This window comes from Rhinoderma darwinii, chromosome 9, assembly GCF_050947455.1.
Source record: "Rhinoderma darwinii isolate aRhiDar2 chromosome 9, aRhiDar2.hap1, whole genome shotgun sequence".
In the NCBI taxonomy this organism is placed as follows: domain Eukaryota; kingdom Metazoa; phylum Chordata; class Amphibia; order Anura; family Rhinodermatidae; genus Rhinoderma; species Rhinoderma darwinii.
The window spans coordinates 93653801-93675974 of NC_134695.1; the positions used below are offsets into that span (position 1 = coordinate 93653801).

Here is a 22174-nt window from a genome sequence, read left to right on the forward strand (position 1 = left end):
CAGGTTAGGTCTCCAAGGTGACGACCAATCACATGCAAGAAGGCAAGACACATGAGAAAGAGCCGGCCAATCACGGACGCCGGTGCCTTCAGGCCACTGACGAATTAGAATATACGTCAAATAGCGTGGAGCTCCCGGAAACCATTTTTGTCACGGGCACAGAAGTGAATCAAAGACCATGTGAAAGGTCATCATTGCATTGTGATTAAGAATCTATATTTACCATATATGGCAAATGTACTCCCAATATATATTTATTTACATATGGATGCAATCCTGTATCTTCAAACAGATGTGAAATAAGGATCAATAAAAAAAAATTAAACTTAAAATTCCAGTTTTCGGTCAGCACAGATGCGTGTTAAATTTATTCTCGGTCCCGAAACTTGATTAGAAAAAAACAAAATAGTGGCTCATATAACGTGTCATAGCCATCATGGATCCTGTAAAAACGGAAGCCATGACGCCATTGAGAACAGAGCTTAAAAGGTCACAAATGCAGCGGCGCGCGGGAAAGAACTTGAAAGCCGCTTGCGACATTAAAATAGCGTGGAGACTGGTTCACATTTGACTTTCATATATGATCATGTCTGACAAAGGCAAGTGCGCCAAAACGCGGGTCCGGGTGGACGCCAATCCATTGCCCTATTTTTGTATTCCGTTATGGGTCAGTAGGATTGTGTATAGATGTTGATACCCGTATACTTTTCAATAATGCAGATTGTTATTTATTTGTAAGGGTATGTGCACACACACTAATTACGTCCGTAATTGACGGACGTATTTCGGCCGCAAGTCCCGGACCGAACACAGTGCAGGGAGCCGGGCTCCTAGCATCATACTTATGTACGACGCTAGGAGTCCCTGCCTCGCTGCAGGACAACTGTCCCGTACTGAAAACATGATTACAGTACGGGACAGTTGTCCTGCAGCGAGGCAGGGACTCCTAGCATCGTACATAAGTATGATGCTAGGAGCCCGGCTCCCTGCACTGTGTTCGGTCCACTACTTGCGGCCGAAATACGTCCGTCAATTACGGACGTAATTAGTGTGTGTGCACATACCCTTACTATCACATTGCACAATTTTTGGTGAATTTCTATCTGCATTGTTATGTCGCACTTGACACTGATATGATCTTTGTTTATCATACGACTTCATTATTCTCTACATATGAGCTGGTGTTTTGGTCGTCTTCGTCTGTGGAACTTTTAAATGTATATTTATTTCTTAGATTTGTCAATAAAGATTGTTTCATATTTTTTGATACCCCAAAATTGCATATTGCATCTTCTTAAACATGAATGGAAGTTTAGGAAACATAGTAGCCAATCCCGGCCACCTTGTCAGACAGTGGCGGGAGATTAGCGGCAGAAGGTAGTACAGAGGTCAAGGAGGCCACATACTAGAGATAGGTGCGGGTCCCAGGGGTGAGGGACCCGCATCTATAGGAAATTTATGGCATATTTTGTGGATATGCCATAAATGTCTGAGATGGGAATTCCACTTTAACTGAAAACATGATTACAGTACGGGACAGTTGTCCCGCAGCGAGGCAGGGACTCCTAGCGTCGTACATAACTATGATGCTAGGAGCCCGGCTCCCTGCACTGTGTTCGGTCCGGGACATGCGGCCGAAATACGTTCCGTCCATTATGGACGTAACATGCTCATGTGAACCAAGCCTTAGGACACATGTCTGACAGCATTGTTGAGATAAACTGCTGTCTGTTTCCAAGGGCAACCAGCAGAATTTTGAAAGCAGCTCTGAAATGCAATAACTAAAATTGGTCTGAATACCGTAAAGCATTTTGTAAATGGAAACTGTTAAATGTATAAAATTATAACGTCCATTTGCATAGTCTTACGTAGATATGCTGATAATGGGTGTATCTAATGTGATGAAACAATCGGTTCCAATCAATTGAAATAAGTACTTTGTAAAATTTATTAGACATGTTTTAAGTATACAATCCCACGTAGCGGCCAGAACCACGCCCATATGCAGTGGCGCATGGTCGAACGTTTTTGCCATTAATACCTGGCAAACCCATGTGATCAAAAACGATGCCGCAAAAATGCACACGTTTAACCGCAAATTGGCATAATTTTACGATTCAGTTAGGGCTTGTCCACACGTAGTGGAATTGCTGCGGATTTTCCATCTCGAATTGTGGACGGAAAATACGCAGCAGAATACAGTAGTAGCAAAGTGGGTGAGATTTAACAAATCTCATCCACACTATGCGGTAAAATTCCGAGCATAAATTGACCTGCGGTGCGTATTTTTTGTACCGCAGCGTGTCAATTCCTGCTGCGGAAAGTGGACACAATTCCTGTGTTTTTCAGGAGATGTCACCGTCTCCCAGCATTGTGAAAAACGCAGCAAAATACGCACCATTTTTGTCAAAAATTAATTTTTGACGCAGTGGAAAGTCTGCTATTTTCAACGGAATCGCGGCAGAAATTTTCTGCAGCAATTCCGTTGTGTGGACAAGCCCTTATTATTATTGATCGTTCATTTTTAAAATGAGAAATATGTTTTTAACCTATTTAGTCGGTAAAAAATGCATAGCTGCATGTGGTTTAATGACACTGTTTTTGACAAGCTGGCACACTACTGCAATGTGTGAACACAGCCTTAGTGTTTATTCACACAGCGCAGTTAAATTGCGGATTATTGTTGCGAAAACCGCAAAATTTCAATTTCACCTCACAATGTGAATAGACCCTAGCAAACTTCCCAAGAGCACCCTTTTTCCTACAAAAAGGGCGGCTATATGCAAATTAAATGGGCAGTTCTGGTTTTAGGGGCGTTCCTGGCGAAACGGGGGCAAAGCTTATATGTCCAGCTGTTGTAATATCAAAATAAATAAAACAGCAAATTACATCTGCGATTGTATCTAGTTGGTGTCTTTGTAGTTACTTATTGCAGAAAGTCGGGACAACTCAAGCCAACACATGCTAATTATCATAGATAATAACTTCATAGTCAAAATATGTACTTCCGCCCTTCCCATCATGGCTGATGTTTCCTTCCAGGTCATGTGACATCATCGCCGGAAGTGGGGCCCTTTCGCGGCGATTTTTTTCGTAATAGAGCGCAGAATGGAGGTGAGCTCGTATGACAGTGGTATTTCAGCTTTAGAGCCCGTGGTAAATCAGTGGGTGCTGGAATACTTCTTTCATCTTTACGTGGATGCCTTCAAGAACTGCCGAAATGAGGATTTCGTACAGATTCGTGATATCGTATCAAGTAAGTGGATGTAAAATTGTGCGCCAGTGCTTTACTAGCAGGTACCAAAAGGGGGCGCTCTCTGACAGTCAGATTTGTTTCAATTAATAGGGCAAGAACATCTCAGTAATTTGATGGAGACTTGTAGAACTTCTGTAGGATCCAAGTCCTTAAATTTTGCTCTTCACCCGACTCCAGCTCTGTGTTATCCAATTGATAACAAGGGGCGGGGGGGTACTTTTTTTTTTTTTTTAGATCTGACTGGTCATTATACATTTTCAGATCTAAGAAACTTTATAATAGAAATCCAGTTTGAGTTCGTCTAATATTCACACCGCCGTCCAAGACACTATCCGTGAGCGACCCTTGGCGAGTTTAAAGGAAAGAATAAGGATTCGGCACAGAGTTGTGAATGGACGCCACAACGCAGATGTGAACAAAGCCTTATACGCTTTCATGTAAAGGTGATGTATCACTAAGGCAGCTGCGTTACTGACGTTACAATGTATTTATTTTTTGCGGCACATGACCGTGGTTTCAACGGTCCGGTCCGTGCATTGCCCGGGAGCCTGGACCGCAAAAAGATAAGACATGTCTTATTACGGCCTATATTTTGTTCAACTTTGTTTACTTTTTACACTTTTTTTTTTTTTACCTGCAGCTCTGATCACTGCTAGAATACATTTACACTACCTAGGTAGTGTAACGTATTCCAACTGTCAGTGTGACGTCACAGTCACTCTGACAGTTAGTCTACGAGGACCAGTCAGAGGCTGATCCTTATAGGCTTCCTTACATGGCAGACCAGGAGGCCGTTGTCTGGCCCCCCGGTGCCATCACAAGCATCAGCAGCCCCTACAATTGCATGGGGGCTGCTGATGTGCTACAAACCCCCTACATGCGGAGATCGCAATCGAGCTCTGCATTTAACGGGTTAATTGCCAAAATCAGGGGCAATGAGCTAGGGACAGCTGACCTCCCGGTTCCCGATGCACACTGTCATCGACAGTGTGCATCGCGAATGGCAGTGACGTCCTCTGACTCTGACAGGAAGTCTATCAGGAGGCTGGTCCTGATAGGCTTCCGTACATGGCAGACACGGAGGCTATTACTTGGCCTCCGGTCGCTATGCTAGCCATATGCAAACCTCACGATTTCACTGTGAGGTCTGCCGATGTGCTAGAAACGCCTAAATTGCGACGATTGCAATAGATCACCGCAATTAAGGGGTTAATTGCCGAAATCAGCAGAAAATAAGCCGCTGATCGGCATACAGTGGAGTGTCAGCTGTCAGGGACAGCTGGCTTCTCGGTGCACACTGTCGCCGACAGTGTGCACCGGAAACTGCGCAGTAACTGTACGTCCCTGTGCGCTAAGACACTGGCCACATGGACGTGCAGTTGCGTCGTGGTGCGCCTAGTGGTTAAAGAGGACCTGTCACCTCTGCTGAGATGTCTGTTTTAATAAATAATAGTATTCCCTGTGAAATAACAATTCTGGAACGTATTTTATTAGAACTCTATGTTGTGCTGTTCCTCTGTTATTCCTCCTAGAAATATATGAATAAATTGACAACTGGGTGTTACTAGTTGCGGGCGTGCCCCTACATAGACTGACAATGTTCAATCAGTGGTGACAGAGTGAGACATTGCAGGGACACACCCCATTTATTCAATCTGTTCATTCATTCCCAGGGGGAATAACAGAGGAACGACACAACGTAGAAGTAAATATGTTCCAGAATTGTGATTTTTTTTTTTTCCATGGGGAATTCAAGTAAGTGGAGACCTGATGCGAGGCTGTCATTGGACAGTCCAGTTTCCCACTTTTTTGTGCGTTGTGGACGTGCTGATTTTCCCATTGATACGACGTGTTGGTCTGCGCTATATGGCAGGTAATTGCTGTGTATCTGAATCATCTATTTACTGTTTTATTTAATGTCTTTTTTTTATTTTTTATTCTCTAGTTTTAATCCAGCGGCGTTTAAGGTGCGTGGAGCAGAACTCCCAGGTTTTACGTATTATGCAGCTCCTGTCCTGTATTGAAGAAGGGGCAGATCCAGGTGAGAAAAGAGAATTTGCGGAAAAATCTAGAAGTGGTGCAACTTTTTCCCGAAGGAAAGGCGGGCGACTCCACGTCAAAGTTATACTTACTAGGTCCGCACTTCTCTTTTTTTTTTTTTATCAATTCTATATTTATAGAAAGAAAAAATTCACAATTCTTTTGCATAGCAAAGGAGATTACGACATTTTAGATAAGCTCCACAAGTCATATGGCAGCAAATAACCGGTACATACACCAGAGATGTAATAAGCAAATACAGCAATATGAAGTACGGAAGAAACAGAACATAAATGTAAAAACGATGTACCAAGGAGAGAACTGTGACCGTGCAAGTTAAGGGATTGAGAGACAATGGTAGAGAAACGGAGGAAGTAAGCAAGGGAATAGACTAGGTACATGGGGGGGGTAAATCAATCCAAAGCAATAGCGTCCCTGGCAGCCCTCCGAGGTCCTCTCAAATCTAGCATGATTCCTATCTTCCCAACTAGCAAGCTCCTCCATCCTACAGAGGTGATCAACCTTATCAACCCACATTCGAATAGAAGGTGGGTCAATAGACCTCCATTTAAACGGGATAAGTAATTTTGCCGCGGTAATCATGAAAGTCACTAGATTAGGGATGTCGCGATACCAGAATTTGGACTTCGATACCGATACTTCGTTTTGTATTGCGATTTCGATACTTTGCCAACAGTAATAATAATAATAAAAAAAAAAAAAGTTCTTCCATTTTCTGATGTGAGGCGCGTGGGTGTGATGATGAATTTTGAATGTGCCTCACATTAATAGTAATTAACACTATCATGTTTCTATGTCATAATGGGTTAATGTGTGAGGTACATGATGGGGTTAATTACTATTAATGTGAGGCACATGGAGGTTAAATTCATCATCGCACCTCGTGCCTCACAATAATAAGTGATATTTTATTTTATTTTTTTTACAGCGTACACATCATAAATGATGCAAAAAAATTGTCGTGCAGGTTATTACGGCCGCGCTTGTACTGAATATATGTGTATTTTATGTGTTGAGACTTATTTTAACGTTTATTGTAAAAAAGGTGTGTGTTTTTTGTATTTAACATTACTTTGTTTTTTACTTTATTTTGTAACTAATGTACTGGCATAGATCTATATTACAGTACATTAGCCTGTGTATGGATAGTACACAGGCAGTTGTTAGGACATACCCAAGTATGCCCTAACAGGAAATATGGTAGGACAGCCCTGGGGTCCTCCAATGGACCCTGGGCTGTCTGCCCATATATGATATGTCCCTCAATCGCGTCACAGAAATTCCCTGTGACGCGATCCAAGGGGCATCCCCCCTTCTCATTTTCCCCCTAAGTGATGCAGTCCGCTTTGATCACAGCATTCCGGGGAATAGCGGCGGAGATGAGGTTTAGCTGATCTCCGCCGTTGTAGAGCGGGGCTGCGGCTGTGTGATACAACCATTGCCCCGCTCCTGACAGGAAGTGCGTGTGCAGTCAGCCTGAGGAGATGCGGCCGGCACTGCACTAATGAGCGGCGGTTCAGGCACTGAGGACAGAACATGGGGGTGTATTGTAGTGCGCCCGCCATGTTCGGTCTTCAGTGCCGGCAGTCATTAGTGCAGTACCGGCCGCATCACCTCATCCTGACCCCGCGCACTTGTTATCAGGACTCAGGAGCGGGGCAATGACTATGACACAGCCGCAGCCCCGCTCTCATACATTCATGTGTTACAGTACTGAGCTGTGCGGCCGCACAGCCAAGTATCAAAATACATGAAATAACGGTATCGAACCGTTTGGGGATGCACAGTATCGAAGTTTCGTTGCGTCGTGCATCCCTACACTAGATCATGTTTTGCGGGTTGAATTGTTGGATCAGGTTTCCACAAGGGAACCAAAGCGGCTGACAAAGTCACATGTTTGTTGCATACAGCTAGAATGGAGGAGGAGATTGCCAGAAAGGAATAATCTTTGGACAGCTCCACCAGATGTGCGAGAGTGAACCAGTGTGGTCTCTGCAACGCCAACAGAGATCATCTGAGGAGAAACCTAATTTGAAGAAAAATTCCGGGGTCCTATGCCACCGAGTGAGGGTTTTAAATGAGTTTTTAGGTCCACACTTTTCTGATGATCAATAAGGGTCTTCCTACGCCCGCTTCCTTCACCGTGGCTACGATTTAAGGTCCCAAACAGCGATTGTCACAAGCTGCTCAGGAACCTGTACAAGTCATAACTTTCTGTGCATGCATAGAAGTAGGTTAGGGGTAAACTTTCTGTGCACTGGTAATAATGGAATGCATTTGTTGTTTTTCTTTATACCAATGCCCATCTGTATCTTCAGACTGTACGTTTGATGAAGACAATAATGAGACTCCTCTTGAATCGGCTATTGGAATACTGGACTTGATGAATCAGGAGAAGTTGTTCCCTGCTGATCTCTTCCAAACGAACAAGCAAATGCTTAAAGAGGCAGTAAGTTTTCTGGATGCAAAACCAGTTTTCCTATATTGACACAATGAAACTTTTTTTGTTCCCTTTTACAATGTGTATCAGCTGTTTAATGTTCTTTATCCCTTTCACTACTGCCATACGGCTATATACGTTCTAACTGCCGATGCTCCGTGCAGTTAGCACGTGTATAAACGTTGACAGCCTGGAACGGGTTTAATGAGAGTGCAGCGCTGCTCACACTAAGGCGGCACTGCACTCATGTCGGCCGGGGCTTTGAGAGCCTCGGAATACACTCCCCACTGTAGATAGTGCCACCCACAACCCCCTGTAGGCATAGCAAAACCCTCTGTAGATGGCGCCACCTAAGCTCCCTCCAGCATCGGAATCCCCGGCCAGTGCTCTGGCCGAGGATTCCCCTCCTAGTGGGAGCTCCCGCCGTCTCTCCATCCCCGCTGTAGATAGCAACCCCCCCCCCCCACCGTAGGTAGCGTCACCTTAACGGAATCTAGGAGCGGAATCTCCTGTGTCAGATCGCAATATATATATTTTTTTGTGATTTGTCTGCTCATAATAAAATTAAAAACACTGAATTAACTAAACTAATCTGGAAAATCAAAGCCTCAAGTCTTGTAAAAATAGTCGTGATATTCAAAGCGGTTCCAAAGATATTATCGTTTAAAGAAGTGCATATTGAGAATTTGACCTGGACACAGAGGCCTTGGTCGTGAAAGGGTTACTACTTTTCATAAACCACGCCCCATTGGCAAACATGAGGACCATGTACGGCATTCTACAATACACCACCTGATTCCGCTTCTTTACGTAGATGGTGGGTCATTTTTAGGGGCAGTAGGAAAAGTCTCATCCAGGACGTACTCCTCTGTGCATGATCGCTTAAGGGCGAATTTACATGTGTCGTTTTTGGCCGTGCAGTAAGAAAGCGCATCTAAAAATCCATGCTAAACAGTCTCGATTATACCGCGAATAGCCAGAGTTTGTGATGCGGTCTTCTCCTTGCGCGTTTTACAGATGAAGCATGCCCAAAAATGTGTCACTGTAAAAACCATGCTGCCGAAAACCGCATTGCAAAACTGTGCGGTATTTGCCATGGTTTGTTTATATGCGTTTTTTTACTGCCCGGCCCAATATCTCCTGTAAATGCACTCTATGTTGTAGAATACCCCCAAAAAGCTTTGTGTTTGATGTGGAGAGGCAAAATGAGGTCAAGATTGTGAAGTCTTCCTTTGTGAAAGAGTCTTTCATGTACACACCGGGTGGAGACTGAAATATTCGGCCGCAAATTTGACCAAGAATTTGCAGGAAAATCTACTCCAAATCGTGCTTGTTTTGGTGTCGCTATTCAGGCGGATTTCCCGCTACAGAAAACAGCCGATTGGGGAAAAAAATTCTATACTCTCCTTCCCATGGCGCTCCTGAAGCAATGCGCCCTTTCTCCCTCCGCTCGTATCTGTACAGCCGGCCTCTTGTGATGACATTTGGTCAGATGTGATCGCTGCAATCCCGCAAAATAAATGCAGATTTAAAATACTCTGAGTAAATTTATCCACAGCGTGTCGTGGGATTCGTTCAAATCTCATCCACTTTGCTATTACTGTAAAGGCTGATTTTTCACATACCCAAAATCTGCAGCGTATCCACCACGTGTCACCATTCCCTAATGGAGTTTTTCCATTTTTTGTGGAATAAAAGTTTTGAAACTCCTTTAATATATTTTCTATCAGTTCCTCAAATTTTCTAGATCTCTGCTTGCTGTCAGTAGATGGAAACATTCTTGTTTACATTTAGATAATTAAACCTAATCCACAATTATTATTATTATATAAGAACATCTGCTTGCATTACAGTAGGTTGATATGTATTGTTTCTTGTGACCGTCTTGTTTTAAATGTCTCGCTTCTTTTCAAGGCAGTGGTAGCCTGTATACAAAAGCAGCAGTTTACCAAAGCCAGGGGAATCCTGAAGAAGCACATTACTAGCAGCAGAAATACAAGAGTGAGTATCCGCCAGCGTTATTACCTGTATATACATTTTAGCAGATGTTTTAGGAGTGAAGTTCTGCCTTGTGCCCATCTTTCACGGTTTCATATTAAAGGGGTTGTCATGTCAGACTATTGCCAGTATATGCCATCAACGTCTGTTTGGCATGGGACCAGTTGCTGTGATCCCTGCTGATCGGTTTAATGAAGGAAAACGCTATTCCACGTCGTCTACCGTTGTACGGCTACATGGTCGGCCAGTTGTGGTCACTGACCAATCATGCAGGCTGTTGGCACTTCAATCTAGCGTTTGCCAGGGTCACTGATGTTGGACCCCCCACTGATTGGACATTGATGTCATCAATGTCCAGTCATGAGACAACCCTTTTAAATTGCTTAAAGGGGTTCTACGGGCATTTTTTTTAAATTAAAGGCTTATCCTTAGGATAGTGAGCAAAAAAGCAAAAAACACGGCGCCACATGGTGTAGGTCAATAAGTTAGGCGGGTGAAGGAAAGATAAAACCATGCTCACCAAACGCCAGAGATAAATTCGCATTAGTGGTCCACATGTGCTGCTGCCAGATCCGAGCCGGTTTACATAGGTAACCGCTTGATATGATGAGTAGGTAAATAGGAAGATAAGGATCTATTGGAGGCGCTGCTGCATGGTATAGTCAAAGGAAAATCACGAAGATTCCGTCCGATACAAATGAGTTTTATTTGAACAGGGTGGCTACGCGTTTCAACGCCGGACTGGCGTCTGTCTTCATCAGGCACTATCAGATGCCTGATGAAGACGCCAGTCCGGCGTTGAAACGCGTAGCCACCCTGTTCAAATAAAACTCATTTTGTATCGGACCGAATCTTCGTGATTTTCCTTTTGACTATCCTTAGGATAGACATCAATATCCGATCGGTGGGGGACTGAATCCCGGCACCCCCACTGATTAGTTGATTGCTGGGGCTGCTCCGTTCGTCGCCTCCACAGTTTATAGGCACCCGTTGTGGATGTGCCTGGGGTTGCAATTCCAATCCAGACACAGCCGGTACAGATGTATGGCGCTGTTCCTAGTAAACACTGAAATGGCTGCGGAAACTAACACACGGTCCTCGACGGGGGTGCTGAGAGTCGAACCCCCACCGATCTCCTATTGATTACTTATCCAAAGAAAAGGCCATCAATATAAAATGCCTGGGGAACCCCTTTAAATAACAATTTTTTTTTTTTTTAGACGGATCTGATCTAAATAGCGAAACTGCGCTTCTCCCGACCAGGATCGGTGTTGCCAATTTTAACATGGCCCCATTCAAGTCACGGTTTCTGTGTCCAGTTATTATAAGTTGTTCCCCTTTTTTCCATCTCCTTTTTAATAATCCTCGGTGCATATAGCTCTTTAGGATAATCTCCAGCATTGTCCTGACAGCAACTCATGTCTTCTTACAGCAACTGCGGGCGGATCTACTGAATATCATCCAGGAGAGGAACGTAAAACATCCATTGATTGCTAATTTTACCTTGTCTACAGTTAAAGAAAAGGTTTACGATATGTTCGAGAATCAGATTGACAACATTCCCTCCTACCTGCTGACAGTAAGTCCATGCTGATTGCCAGTATAACTGTTCATCAGGATAGAATTGCCCAATCCTTGCCCCCCTTTAAAGGAGAAATACAGCGCAATCTAAACTTTTTTACATTGTAGCTAGGTCGGTCCTTCTAGCCCCTTTAAGGGGTTGTTCACACTTTTGTAAAAAAAAGTTTAAGCTCTATGTAATAAAAAGTTCTTCAAGTTTTTTTTTAATGAAATTTGGGCGGGATTTACTAAGACTTTTTCATACTCCAGTCTTAAACTATAGTACGTTGGTGTGAAATACGCCTAATTTATTAAGAGGCCCACACCACTTAATAAATATGGCGCATCTTTGACTGGTCATGCGCCAGCAGTTCATATCTACGCCTGCTGTGAGCCGGCAGTAATTTGTGCCATAATTTACGTCAATTACTGGCGGAAATATTGATAAATCCGTCGGTCTGTGGAGGCCCCACCCCTCCGGCTAAACCGCACCCACTTTCTCGTCCCTTTTAAATAGGGGCTAGGTAAGTGAAAAGTTGCAAATATGATGTGCGGCTTTTTGACGCCATTAAAGTGGCGTAAAACCGTTGATAAATTCCCCTCTTTGTTCCTATTTCTTACCATGTTCAAGATGTCTGCTTGTGGTCGATGAATGAAAAATGTTTTGTTTATATCCGTAGAGTTAAAACCTGTTGAGATCCAATACTACGCACAGCTGAAGACTTGCTTCAATGTATCCTCTATGAGCTATACAGCTTGGATTCCAGATCATATATGCTGATACATTGTTTCAAACTATTAGTACAGGAGTAGAATCGGTGCTACTGCCATGTTGCTCTCAGGATTATTTAGACTGATACCCCCCTCAGCTGTGAGCAGTGTTAGGTCTATGTTTTCAGCCTCTGGATTTAAGCCAAAATGTTCACTGACCGCAAGCAGAGATCTAAGAAATAGTGAGTCATTGAACTTTGTATAAGAAAGCTGTCTGGTGTTGCATTATACAACAAAAATACTTGTATTCCCAATAAAATAACAGTTCTGTAGCATCTTTTCTTACAACACTGTATTGTGCTGAAAATTTATAACTGGATTTTTACTATTCACCTTGTCAATGGGCTGGGTCCCAACACACGCGGACACTGTCCAATCCGTGCTGACAGTATATGATTGTGTAGGAACACACCCAGTAAACAAGAAAAACCGTTACACCCGGTTGTAAATGTATTAATACATTTCCAGGAGGAATAACAGAGGAATGGCACAATGCAGAGTTCTAAGAAAAGATGTTTCAGAATTATTGTTTTATGGGGAATACAAGGATTTACTAAAATTGACATGTCAGGAGAGGCGACCGATCCCCTTTAAGCTTTATTTAAGACTAGACATCCGGTTAATTAATAGTTTCTATTCGTCATTCTCTAATGTATTGTTTGGAATTGCGCCTGCATGTATTGTGGTGATCAGAAAAGAGGGACTATACCACCAAACCATATATAGTCCAATAAGAGTATAAGGCTACATGCACCCGACCGTTGTTTTATTGTGTACTATCCATTTTTATAACGGATAGCACACTGACCCATTCATTTCTCTGGTCCCATTCACGCTACCACGGATCCGTGTAGGCACCGTGGGACCGAGTCGCAAAACTCAGCTGGTCCTATTCCTACCTGTGTTTGTGGCTCGGTCTCGCCCGTTCAAGTCTGGCAGCGTAAGAAAACCTATGAAGCATACAGAGCGGATGCGGAGAACGAACTGCTGACACACGGACAATTTCTGGTAAAACGGACAACGGATCCATTGTTTACGGGCTGCAAAATATAAACGGTCGTGCATGTGGCCCAAGATTAGAGATCAGATAATTATCCTGATTTATTTAAGGCTATCCTTTTATTCCTGTTTTAAGGTTGCACAAAAAGAACCTACAGATTTGCAAGGGGCGTCCAAGGAACCCCTCACCCCAGAAAAGCAAGCGGAGGGAAGCATGGGAAATGTATCTTCCCAGGATGAGATCTCGACATTAGAGCATGAGTTACCAGCATCCCAGAGCAAAGATCTCACTAGTCCTGAAAAGCAAGCAGAGTAAGTATAGTCCACGCATAAGAAAGGAATATTCCAGATTCGTTATTGTATTATCTGTTGTAATCTGGATTTAAAGGGGTTTCACATAATTATCACCTGTCCACAGGATAAATATCTGATCTGTGGGGGTCCGACTGCCGGGACACCCACCGATCACAACAACGGGCTTACTGTGCCGTTCCTGGGAGCTCCGTAGGAATGGAGCAGTAGATCGATCGCATGCTCAGCCACCGCTCCCTTCATCTCCATGGGGCTGCGGAAGATAGCACTCGGCAGCCCCATTAAAAATAAATGGAGCGGTGGTCGAGCATCCTATGGATTTCTAGGAACGGCAAGGTAAGACTGCTCTCGTGATCGGTGGGGGTCCCAGCAGTCGGCCCCCAACTGATAAGATATTTATCACCATTCTTCCAATGCATCTTAATGGCAGGCCAATTGATTTGCTAATTTTTATTTTAGTTTATATTCTGAATTATGAAGGGCATAAATTACATTTGTAAGATCCCATTATGGCAGCATCTCGTCATATCCATTTAACTAGGGTTATCCAGAAATAGATCCATGGAAATCCCAACCCCACCCCCGTCACTTCACCAATTAACTATGAGGCAAAAGATATCACAATGGACTACACATCCGCTCATTGGTTCCCCATTGATATTGAGATCATGTAGAGTTTTGACCAGCCTGGCGTGGTAGACGTCCTCTGCACCAGGTATTCTATAATAAGGTAAACTCCACATGGAAATGGGAATTTATGAGCTTTATGTCCTTCTTGTCCCCTAGGTCACAAATAGACTGTGGTCCCCCTTATAGCCTGTCTGCTATAAGATCTAAGTTCTTATTACTCGTTCAAGATGAGAACCCAGAACTTAAATTCAGACACCTATGTGAGACCTACTTCAGTAGGGAAAACACCTGTCTCCAAAGTGTCTCTACTAAAACGCAAAACAATAAGAGCCCCCGTGCTTGCTCCCCCAGAGAGGAGGCTTCAACCGCAAGAGAGACGGGACCGCAGAGAGGTTTGGTGACTCTCCACCAGTTGGTCATGGAGCAGGACAGTCAGCAGGAAAGCGAGAACGAAGAGGAAGATAACCAGGAGGAGCAGCGTGCAGAGAAGCCGCAGCAACAGAAGCGCCGCAATTCATCTGTACGAAAGTTGTTCAACACGCCCGTCACAAGCAAAAGGAGGAAGACATCGTAAGCACTGCGGCCATTACCTGGTGTGATTGCTATAGATTTAAGGGGAACCTGTCACTATGACAGATATATATATATATATATATATATATATAGTGTGTGTGTATAACCATCAATGTGGTTCCATAAAATAATGTTCAATTTAATTGTTTTCACTAAACTCCCCCCCCCCCCCCCCCCAAGTGCCAAATAAGGGTTTTATTTATATATATATATAAATTAAAAAAAAACTCACTTCTATTTTCTATAGTCACATGACCAGTTCTGAAAATTATTGTGACCTACACACCACAACTCAAGTACAGGGAAGATTGATGCTTTACCCACCGCTCTGGCTGTGGCGTTCCATCTTCTTCGCTTACATATGCGCGCTGTCCCTGTACTGCAGCGCAGTCCCGTTTACTTGAGTGCCACTGGCCTTTTGTTCTGCTGATTGGGGTGCCTTGTTGATATTGGGGTCCTGGTGGTTAGACCCTCACTGATGTAACATTGATGGCCTATCCTAAGAAAAGACCATCAATGTTTTACTTTTGTAAAACTCATTTGAATGGGTTGCGTCTCCACAGATATTTATGGCATATCCACAGGATAGATGCGGGTCCCAGCTCTGAGACCCGCACCTATATCCCGAACAGGGGAGCATAGATGCACAATAGGATGGGAATCTGGAGACATCCGTGCTGTGCTACATCGTTTCTGTAACTCACATTCACTTCTATGGGAGTTAAGGAAACCACATCGCTCGGGGAGCTGGGCTGTTTCCGGATTCCCATCCCACCCGGATGCGGCGGTTAGCGGCTGCTTCACCATGGGCTTCGCCTTGCACAGTAAATCAAATCTGTCTTTTTTTTTTTTTTTTTTTAATCATCTGAGCACCCCTTGTACATGATCAGGACAGGTTTTTTTTTTTTTTTTTTTCATTATCGAGATTTATTCGTATTGCAATAAAAATTACAGTAAAAATGTAATACAAAAACAATGCGTAAATGACAAGAAAATATCAATAGCATGCAAAGTATGCGTGAAGTATCAAGTAACAAGAGATCTAGGAGCATATACAAAAAATGTCCAAATATAATGACGTGTGTAAATAATAGGATACATACAGCTGTATTACAAACTGTGTATATATACAAAAAGACACCCAGTATCAATAATGATGATAGCATTAAGAGACCCAAGGAAGAAGGGGAGGAGGGAGAGGAAAAAAAAGCAGGGGAGACATTGCCAAGAAGTGATCATTTAAAGGTAAAACAGGTTCAGGTATTTCAGGACAGGTTTTTCATTCACTGACAGCAAGCAGACATCTTGATAATGAGGAGGAATTTAGCAACATACGGCAGAAAAACATTTTTTTTTTTTTGGGTTGGACTTAGTAGAAGGGGTAGGGATAGAAGGCGGCCTAAAATTTTTACTATAATTTATGCCAGTAAATGATAGCGTACATCTACGATGTCTTGTATCTGGCTTAGATTTCCCTTTCTAGTGCATGGACAGCCGAAGAGGAGACAAATCTTTCAAGAGGTGTTGGCCTCTGAATAAATTGATCACATTTTGCTACAGCGCGTTAATTCGAAGACTGGTGAATAAAACGCCAGTTTAAGTAAATCTCCCCCAATGTATATTAAAAAGTTGCAGAACTCAGAAAACCGGCTTTATGTCCGTACTAGACATAAAATTGAGGTTGTGTTTTTTTTGCGCTATTCATTCCAGGGCGCTGTGCATATGAAATAATGAAGGGTTTAAATACACAACGTGAGATGATAAAAAGTACAATAAACATTCGCTTGTGAGGGGGAAGGAGATAGTGGGGGAGGGAAGAATTTGCTCATACTACACAGCAGTGGCCGCAGGGTTATTGTAGGGCGTAAGCTTTTCTGAAGAGGGGGGTTTCAGGTTGTCTTTGAAGGTTTGGATGGTGGAAGAGAGTCTGATGTGTTGGGGTTGTGTTCGAGAGTACGGGGGATGCACGGGAGAAATCTTGAAGGCAATGATGTGAGAAGCAGAAAAAATGGTCCTGAGGACCTGCGATCACGTGCGGGTAGGTATCGGGAGCTTTGGCCGGATATCTATGACGGAGACCGATTGAAGACCGGAGAATTTGTGTGGATAGGTATCTGGAGATCAGGACTGAGATGTATGGCTAGGACAGATTAGGGACTGGAGATTACGCGTGCATAGGTATCAGGAGATTAGGACAGCGATATATGGTAGGGACCGGTGATTACATGTGAATGGGTATTGGGAGATTAGGTCTGAGATATATATTGGGGACAGGTTGAGGATCAGAGATTGTGTGGGTAGGTATCGGAAGATTAGGGAAGAGATATATGGTGTGGACCAGAAATTACGCGTAAATAGATATTAGGGCAGAGATATATGGGGTGGACAGGAGATTGTGTGTAAATGGGTATTGGGAGATTAGGGCAGAGATATATGGAGGGGACAGGTTGCGGACACTCTTGTAGGTCCAATGAAATTGGTTATGTAGTAGTGTATATGGAAGCTGCTGTATAGAAATAAGTTGCCTGCAGCTGCGGTCCCTGTGAGCGACACTCGGGGACTGCGTTTCAATATGATGTTTATTAGAAACCTTCTGTATGAAATATTTCTAACCCCCTGTATTACTGCAGCTATTGGGCACGTCACTTTAGGTCTTGTCGTTGTGCTGCTATAAGATGACTTTTCCTATGACTGATGGTATTGTCAGTATTGATGTTTGTTTCCTGTGCAGAACAGACAGTCGTGTCCTAGGCCAGGCGAGGGTTAATGAAGAGCAGGACACGTGGAGCGACGAGGATAACCTGTTTAAGGAAAACGGTGAGTGTTGTGCTCCACTGTTACTGTAAGAATCGGCTTCCTCATAGACATTTGGTAAAGGCCCTGACTGCTAGAAAGTGTCAAATATAATAAATGACTTGGTTGCCCATAGCAGCAGATCAGAACTGCGCTGGCAACCTGAAATCTGCATTGGGACTTGTTGCTATGGGCTATGTCTGAGACTTCCCACTTGTATCCACTCCCCTCCTTACACCATGACTGTCCTGTCACTTGCAGCTCAGTAACGTAATCACACGAATAAACAGGTCCCTACCTCCTGCAAGAGCAGAACTCTCCCCACCTGAAATACTCTGCACTGCTGGGTACATTCTATCCCCAGTTGTCCACATTCTAATGCAGCCCTGTCCTCACTGATCTAATCACATAAGTGGACAGGTCAACAAACTCCTGTGAGATCCACACACCTGTCCCCTGAAATACTCTGCACTGCTGGGACAAGTCATAACCACGAGTGGACAAGTCACTGCTGCCCGCAGGATCAGAGGACTACCAGTTGCTTTACAGACCAATGCGTCCTTAAATAAGCACGGTCTGCAGTGAACATCAGGAAATGTAACTTTTGTTCTTCGCGACTTTTCATTAATTTAAAAAAAAAATTGTGAATGTTTTTTTGCAGGATTGTCAAAATCTGTCAGCAGTACAAGCCTTTCTGGTAGACGGAAGGTAAGTTCGGCTGTGCTGCGGTGTTCTGCTCAGTCTAGATTGTGCTAGTAGACATAAGTATGTGCTTCATACTCCTATATGTTAGAGGATTGCATGTACAGCGATTGTGCTAAATCAAGGGCGACTCTTGGTACAGTGATGGGTTCGCTTTAAAGCAGCCTGTATTCTGACTATGGAGATCCAGGCACAGACTGTCCTAAAACTGCCTGTGTGATCGGTAAAGGTAAGTTTACTACTTTGTCCTCTTATTGGATGATCTCTCGTTCCCCATATTTTTAGAGAATTGCTATTCATTCAATTGTGTAACATGCGTGTAGGTTCACCATGAGTCACCTGTAGCCTTCATGACAGGTTTGTTCATGCCCCCAGTGGCAGCGGGTGGTGATGGCTGAATCCCTTGCTGTGTCTACAGGTGGATGTAATGCAGTGTTTGTATTAAGTGTTGACCATGCCACTTAGGCTATGCTCACACAGAGTTTTTTGCAGGCGGAATTTCTGGCTCAAAATTCAGTTTGGAAGTTTGAGGCAGATTTTCCTCTCCCTGCACGCCGATTTTCGCAGCGTTTTTCGCCCGCGGCCATTGAGCGCTGCGGGCATAAAACGACGCAAAATATGCTTTCTCTGCCTCCCATTGAAGTCAATGGGAGGTCAGAGGCGTAAACGCTCGAAGATAGACGCCTCCGCCTCCCATTGAAATCCATGGGAGGCATTTTTGGGCCGTTTTTGGCGCGGTTTCCGCGTCCAAAAACTCTGTGTGAACTTAACCTTAAAGTACGGTCCGCTGAGATGTCTCCTCAGTATTTGCCGCATGATGTTGCAGGTAAACAGAAGCTTTACTCCCAAAACCTTGCGGGCATTAACCATCAATTTTCAGCCGCCTAGCGCCCGCTATATGCCCTCATTCTCTAATCACAGTGTGGGCAATTTATTAACACTGGCTTTTCGTATGCCAGTCTTAAAAGTTCAAGTTGGAGTAACTGCCTCTTAATAATGTCTCAATTTTCGGTCAGGCCGCGCTCCACAAATGTGGCGCAACTACCGTAGCCATTTAGCCAACCCCCCTCCACCCCCCACATCGGCAATAAAAGGATAAAACTGCATACTCGCCCCGCTGCTTCACTTCTCTCCTCCGGGTCCTCTCGTCATCCCAGCGCGGCGCATACAATGTCCTGATGCTTCCCGAGGTCTGTATGCTGTATAAATCGTGCTGGAGTGATGAGAGGACCCGGAGGTGAGGGGAGTATAATTTATTTTGTTTTTTAATTTATACTATCAAATGGGGGGCGGGGAGGTGGTATTATGAGGGGGGCTCGGGCTGGGCCTCTACCTTGCTATGACCCTAGGAGTTGGCGTATATTTCCATTATAAGTTATGCCAGTTTTCTGGCCTAAATTATAATAAATTTGTTGGACCACTGTGGCCCTGCCCCCTTTTTGGAAGCCACGCCACCTCTACGAAGGTGTTGAGGGTCGTGTCAAAAGTCATAATTTGTCCGCAAATTGTGACTTTCAGGTTGTTTTGCGACTTTTCTACGCCAGAATGGTTGATGGTGTTTGTGTTCTTTTACAATGGAAAAAGTTTATTTTTCTTGTGTAATTGTAGAAATGGTCAGAAGAAGAAACTGAATGGATAAGATTGGGCGTAGAAAAATATGGTGAAGGCAAATGGTCTAAAATCTTGAGCAGCTATCCGTTTGAGCAACGCACGGCGACCACGATTAAGGACCGGTGGAGGACGATGAAGAAGCTCTCCCTGGTGTGAAGCGGCCTCCGCTATAAACGTGGACGTGTTTAGTGCCATTATTCGCCTCTGATGTGACTTCTGTAAATATCTGTTACATTGTCTCTGGGAGACTGTACTTCTCGTAGTGTGCTGGACACACTCTCCTCCGGATGACTACAAGTGCCAGCGAGCAGCCACCACAGGGCCACTGTTATTATTCTTTCTGTTATTAACTTTGAACGTTATGTTTTAGGCTGACGCTACAAAGCAACCTGTCAGATGTAGGGCGGCTAGTGATGTCAATATAGTCTTACAAGTCCCTGGCCAAAAAATGGCGCCTTGGCGGATACTTCCCTGTAACTTGTCTGACTGAGGTGTCACGTTAGCCCCTCATAAGTTATCCTCGTACATTATGTCACATTCAAAATCCTCTCCATCTTGTTTCTGGGAAAGTTGGGTGACAATCTATTTGGCCTGCATTACCGGTATTCACAGCGGTGGTCACTCAGCTATCCTAGAGTCCTGATGGTAACTACCCAGTTATTCAGCGGGACTAAAGTGGGAGATCTACTACATAGTCAGATCGTTTTGCCATTCAGGACTCTAGGAAAGCTGAGTAATAGTCCTTAGTGAACCCCTAAGGCCGATTCACACGAACGTGGGGAAACTCGGGCATGGAAAATGTGACTCTTTTTTTTTTTTACGTTCGAGGTGCCCCCGTGCGGGTTCCGTTTTTCTGTGCTTTTTAATTTAATAACCTTCAGTTCATGTCTAATAATGAATACGTTGCAAGGCTTACCCAGTGTGTTTGTGCTGCGTGACGTATAATACAGGAGAGGAGACGCCGGGCAGGCTCTGCTTCATAGGTGCCAATAGACGACCACGCTCTGCTCCTTGACTTGAAATCAATAGGAAGCGAATAATTAAAGGGATTGTCCCATCAGGACTACCCCTGCACACATGCCCTTAGTGCATGCGGATGTGATAGAGGGGGAAATGTGTAGAGGATTCCTGGGGGTGAGAAAAGCCGGACATGCTTCTTGGGTAATCTTCTTAAGACCAGCCTTTTATGGCGTTATCATACTGATGCTGATCTGCCATTGAACTCCGCAATAAACCCGTCTTCCTAAGCTCCCCCTAGTGGTGGTTGCAGGCAAGTAGAATTTTACTATTTAAAGGGGTTTTTCCGTGATCCAAAGAATATTGACTGAATGGAGGAAACGGCATAAAATAATGTATACACACCTGGTATACCCGCTGCCACTGTACCCGCTGCTCCGGTAGTCCCCACTTCTTTTAAGTGGCTTTTCAGCCATTAGTATTTTTCACCTATCCACTGGATAAAATGCTAGATCAGTGGGGGTCCAACCACCGGGGCCACCACTGATCGCCAGAACGGTTGGACCTCGGTCCCCGAATCCCACCCCATCTGCAAGATGGCGACAGAGTGGATAGGTGAATAATGCAAATACCCCTTTAATCTGCACAGAATTTTGCACCCAAAAAATTCAATTCTGTTTTTCCTGATCTAAGAACACCTTGACCTTGCTTTTGTAGTTTGCTTCTCGTGTAGGCGGACTGTATTGGATGATACAATGTTTTCGACTCATCCTAAAATCTTCTTATGTCTGTGTCCGGCTCCATAATCCCAAATAACCACAGTATAGAGATGATGATGCTGTTAGTTCAGGTCATTAGCGCTGCGGTCGGGTCGGGACTTGCGGTCATAATACGGGTGGACAAAAACGCCCATATTACCCTGGTGTGAAACTGGCCTTAAAAAAAATAAAAATATACACATTAACTAGTGACTGAGATGTTTTATGTTGCCTGACTATAAAATTAGAATTTGTATGGTCTCCAAATGTAAAAGTTGCACATTGCGGAAATGCATATTTAAAGCTATTAATTTTGGGGGAAGGAATGGGTACAGACTTTCATATTTTAGGATTTGTATATGACCAATTGCGATGCAGAATAACATTGGGCAGTGCAACATTTATTTTCTATGTACAAAATATTTTATAGTTATGTGTTCTTCAATAAACTTTAAGAGTTTATTGTCAAGGAATTACTCATTTCTTAATGTGTATTGAAATTCTAAGCAATTTTCAAGCGTGGTCTCCGACTGTACTGGGCATGTACAGTAAAACGCAACATCTTTCACAGCACACAAAGTACTTTATATCTACAGTGGATGTGACTGTCGTCACAGTCCAAGTGGAAACCATTTGAATCCGGAATGCATCTTTGGATGTAACTAGAGTATAAAACATGATGCAACTCCAGGACAAAACTGAACACTGCAAATTATGTGCATAGATAGTCAATGGTATATAGGCTTTACTACC

General features: G+C 43.8%; 1 protein-coding gene across 3 annotated transcripts; it reads left to right on the forward strand.

Moving 5' to 3' along the window:
- The first annotated feature begins 3050 nt into the window (after positions 1 to 3050).
- TERF2 (telomeric repeat binding factor 2) lies at positions 3051 to 21890 on the forward strand. 3 transcript variants are annotated; one of them, XM_075838531.1, is made up of 10 exons: positions 3051 to 3256; positions 5202 to 5297; positions 7636 to 7766; positions 9672 to 9758; positions 11188 to 11334; positions 13222 to 13397; positions 14184 to 14597; positions 17332 to 17417; positions 18055 to 18101; positions 19704 to 21890. In XM_075838531.1, exons 1-10 carry the CDS (start codon positions 3109 to 3111, stop codon positions 19860 to 19862), a joined length of 1491 nt encoding a protein of 496 aa, XP_075694646.1. In that variant the 5' UTR covers positions 3051 to 3108; the 3' UTR covers positions 19863 to 21890. The 3 variants fall into 3 exon arrangements, with proteins under 3 accessions (XP_075694646.1, XP_075694648.1, XP_075694647.1); XM_075838532.1 differs by having other exon boundaries at positions 3052 to 3256; positions 14379 to 14597; XM_075838533.1 differs by lacking the exon at positions 14184 to 14597.
- The last annotated feature ends 284 nt before the right edge of the window (positions 21891 to 22174 follow it).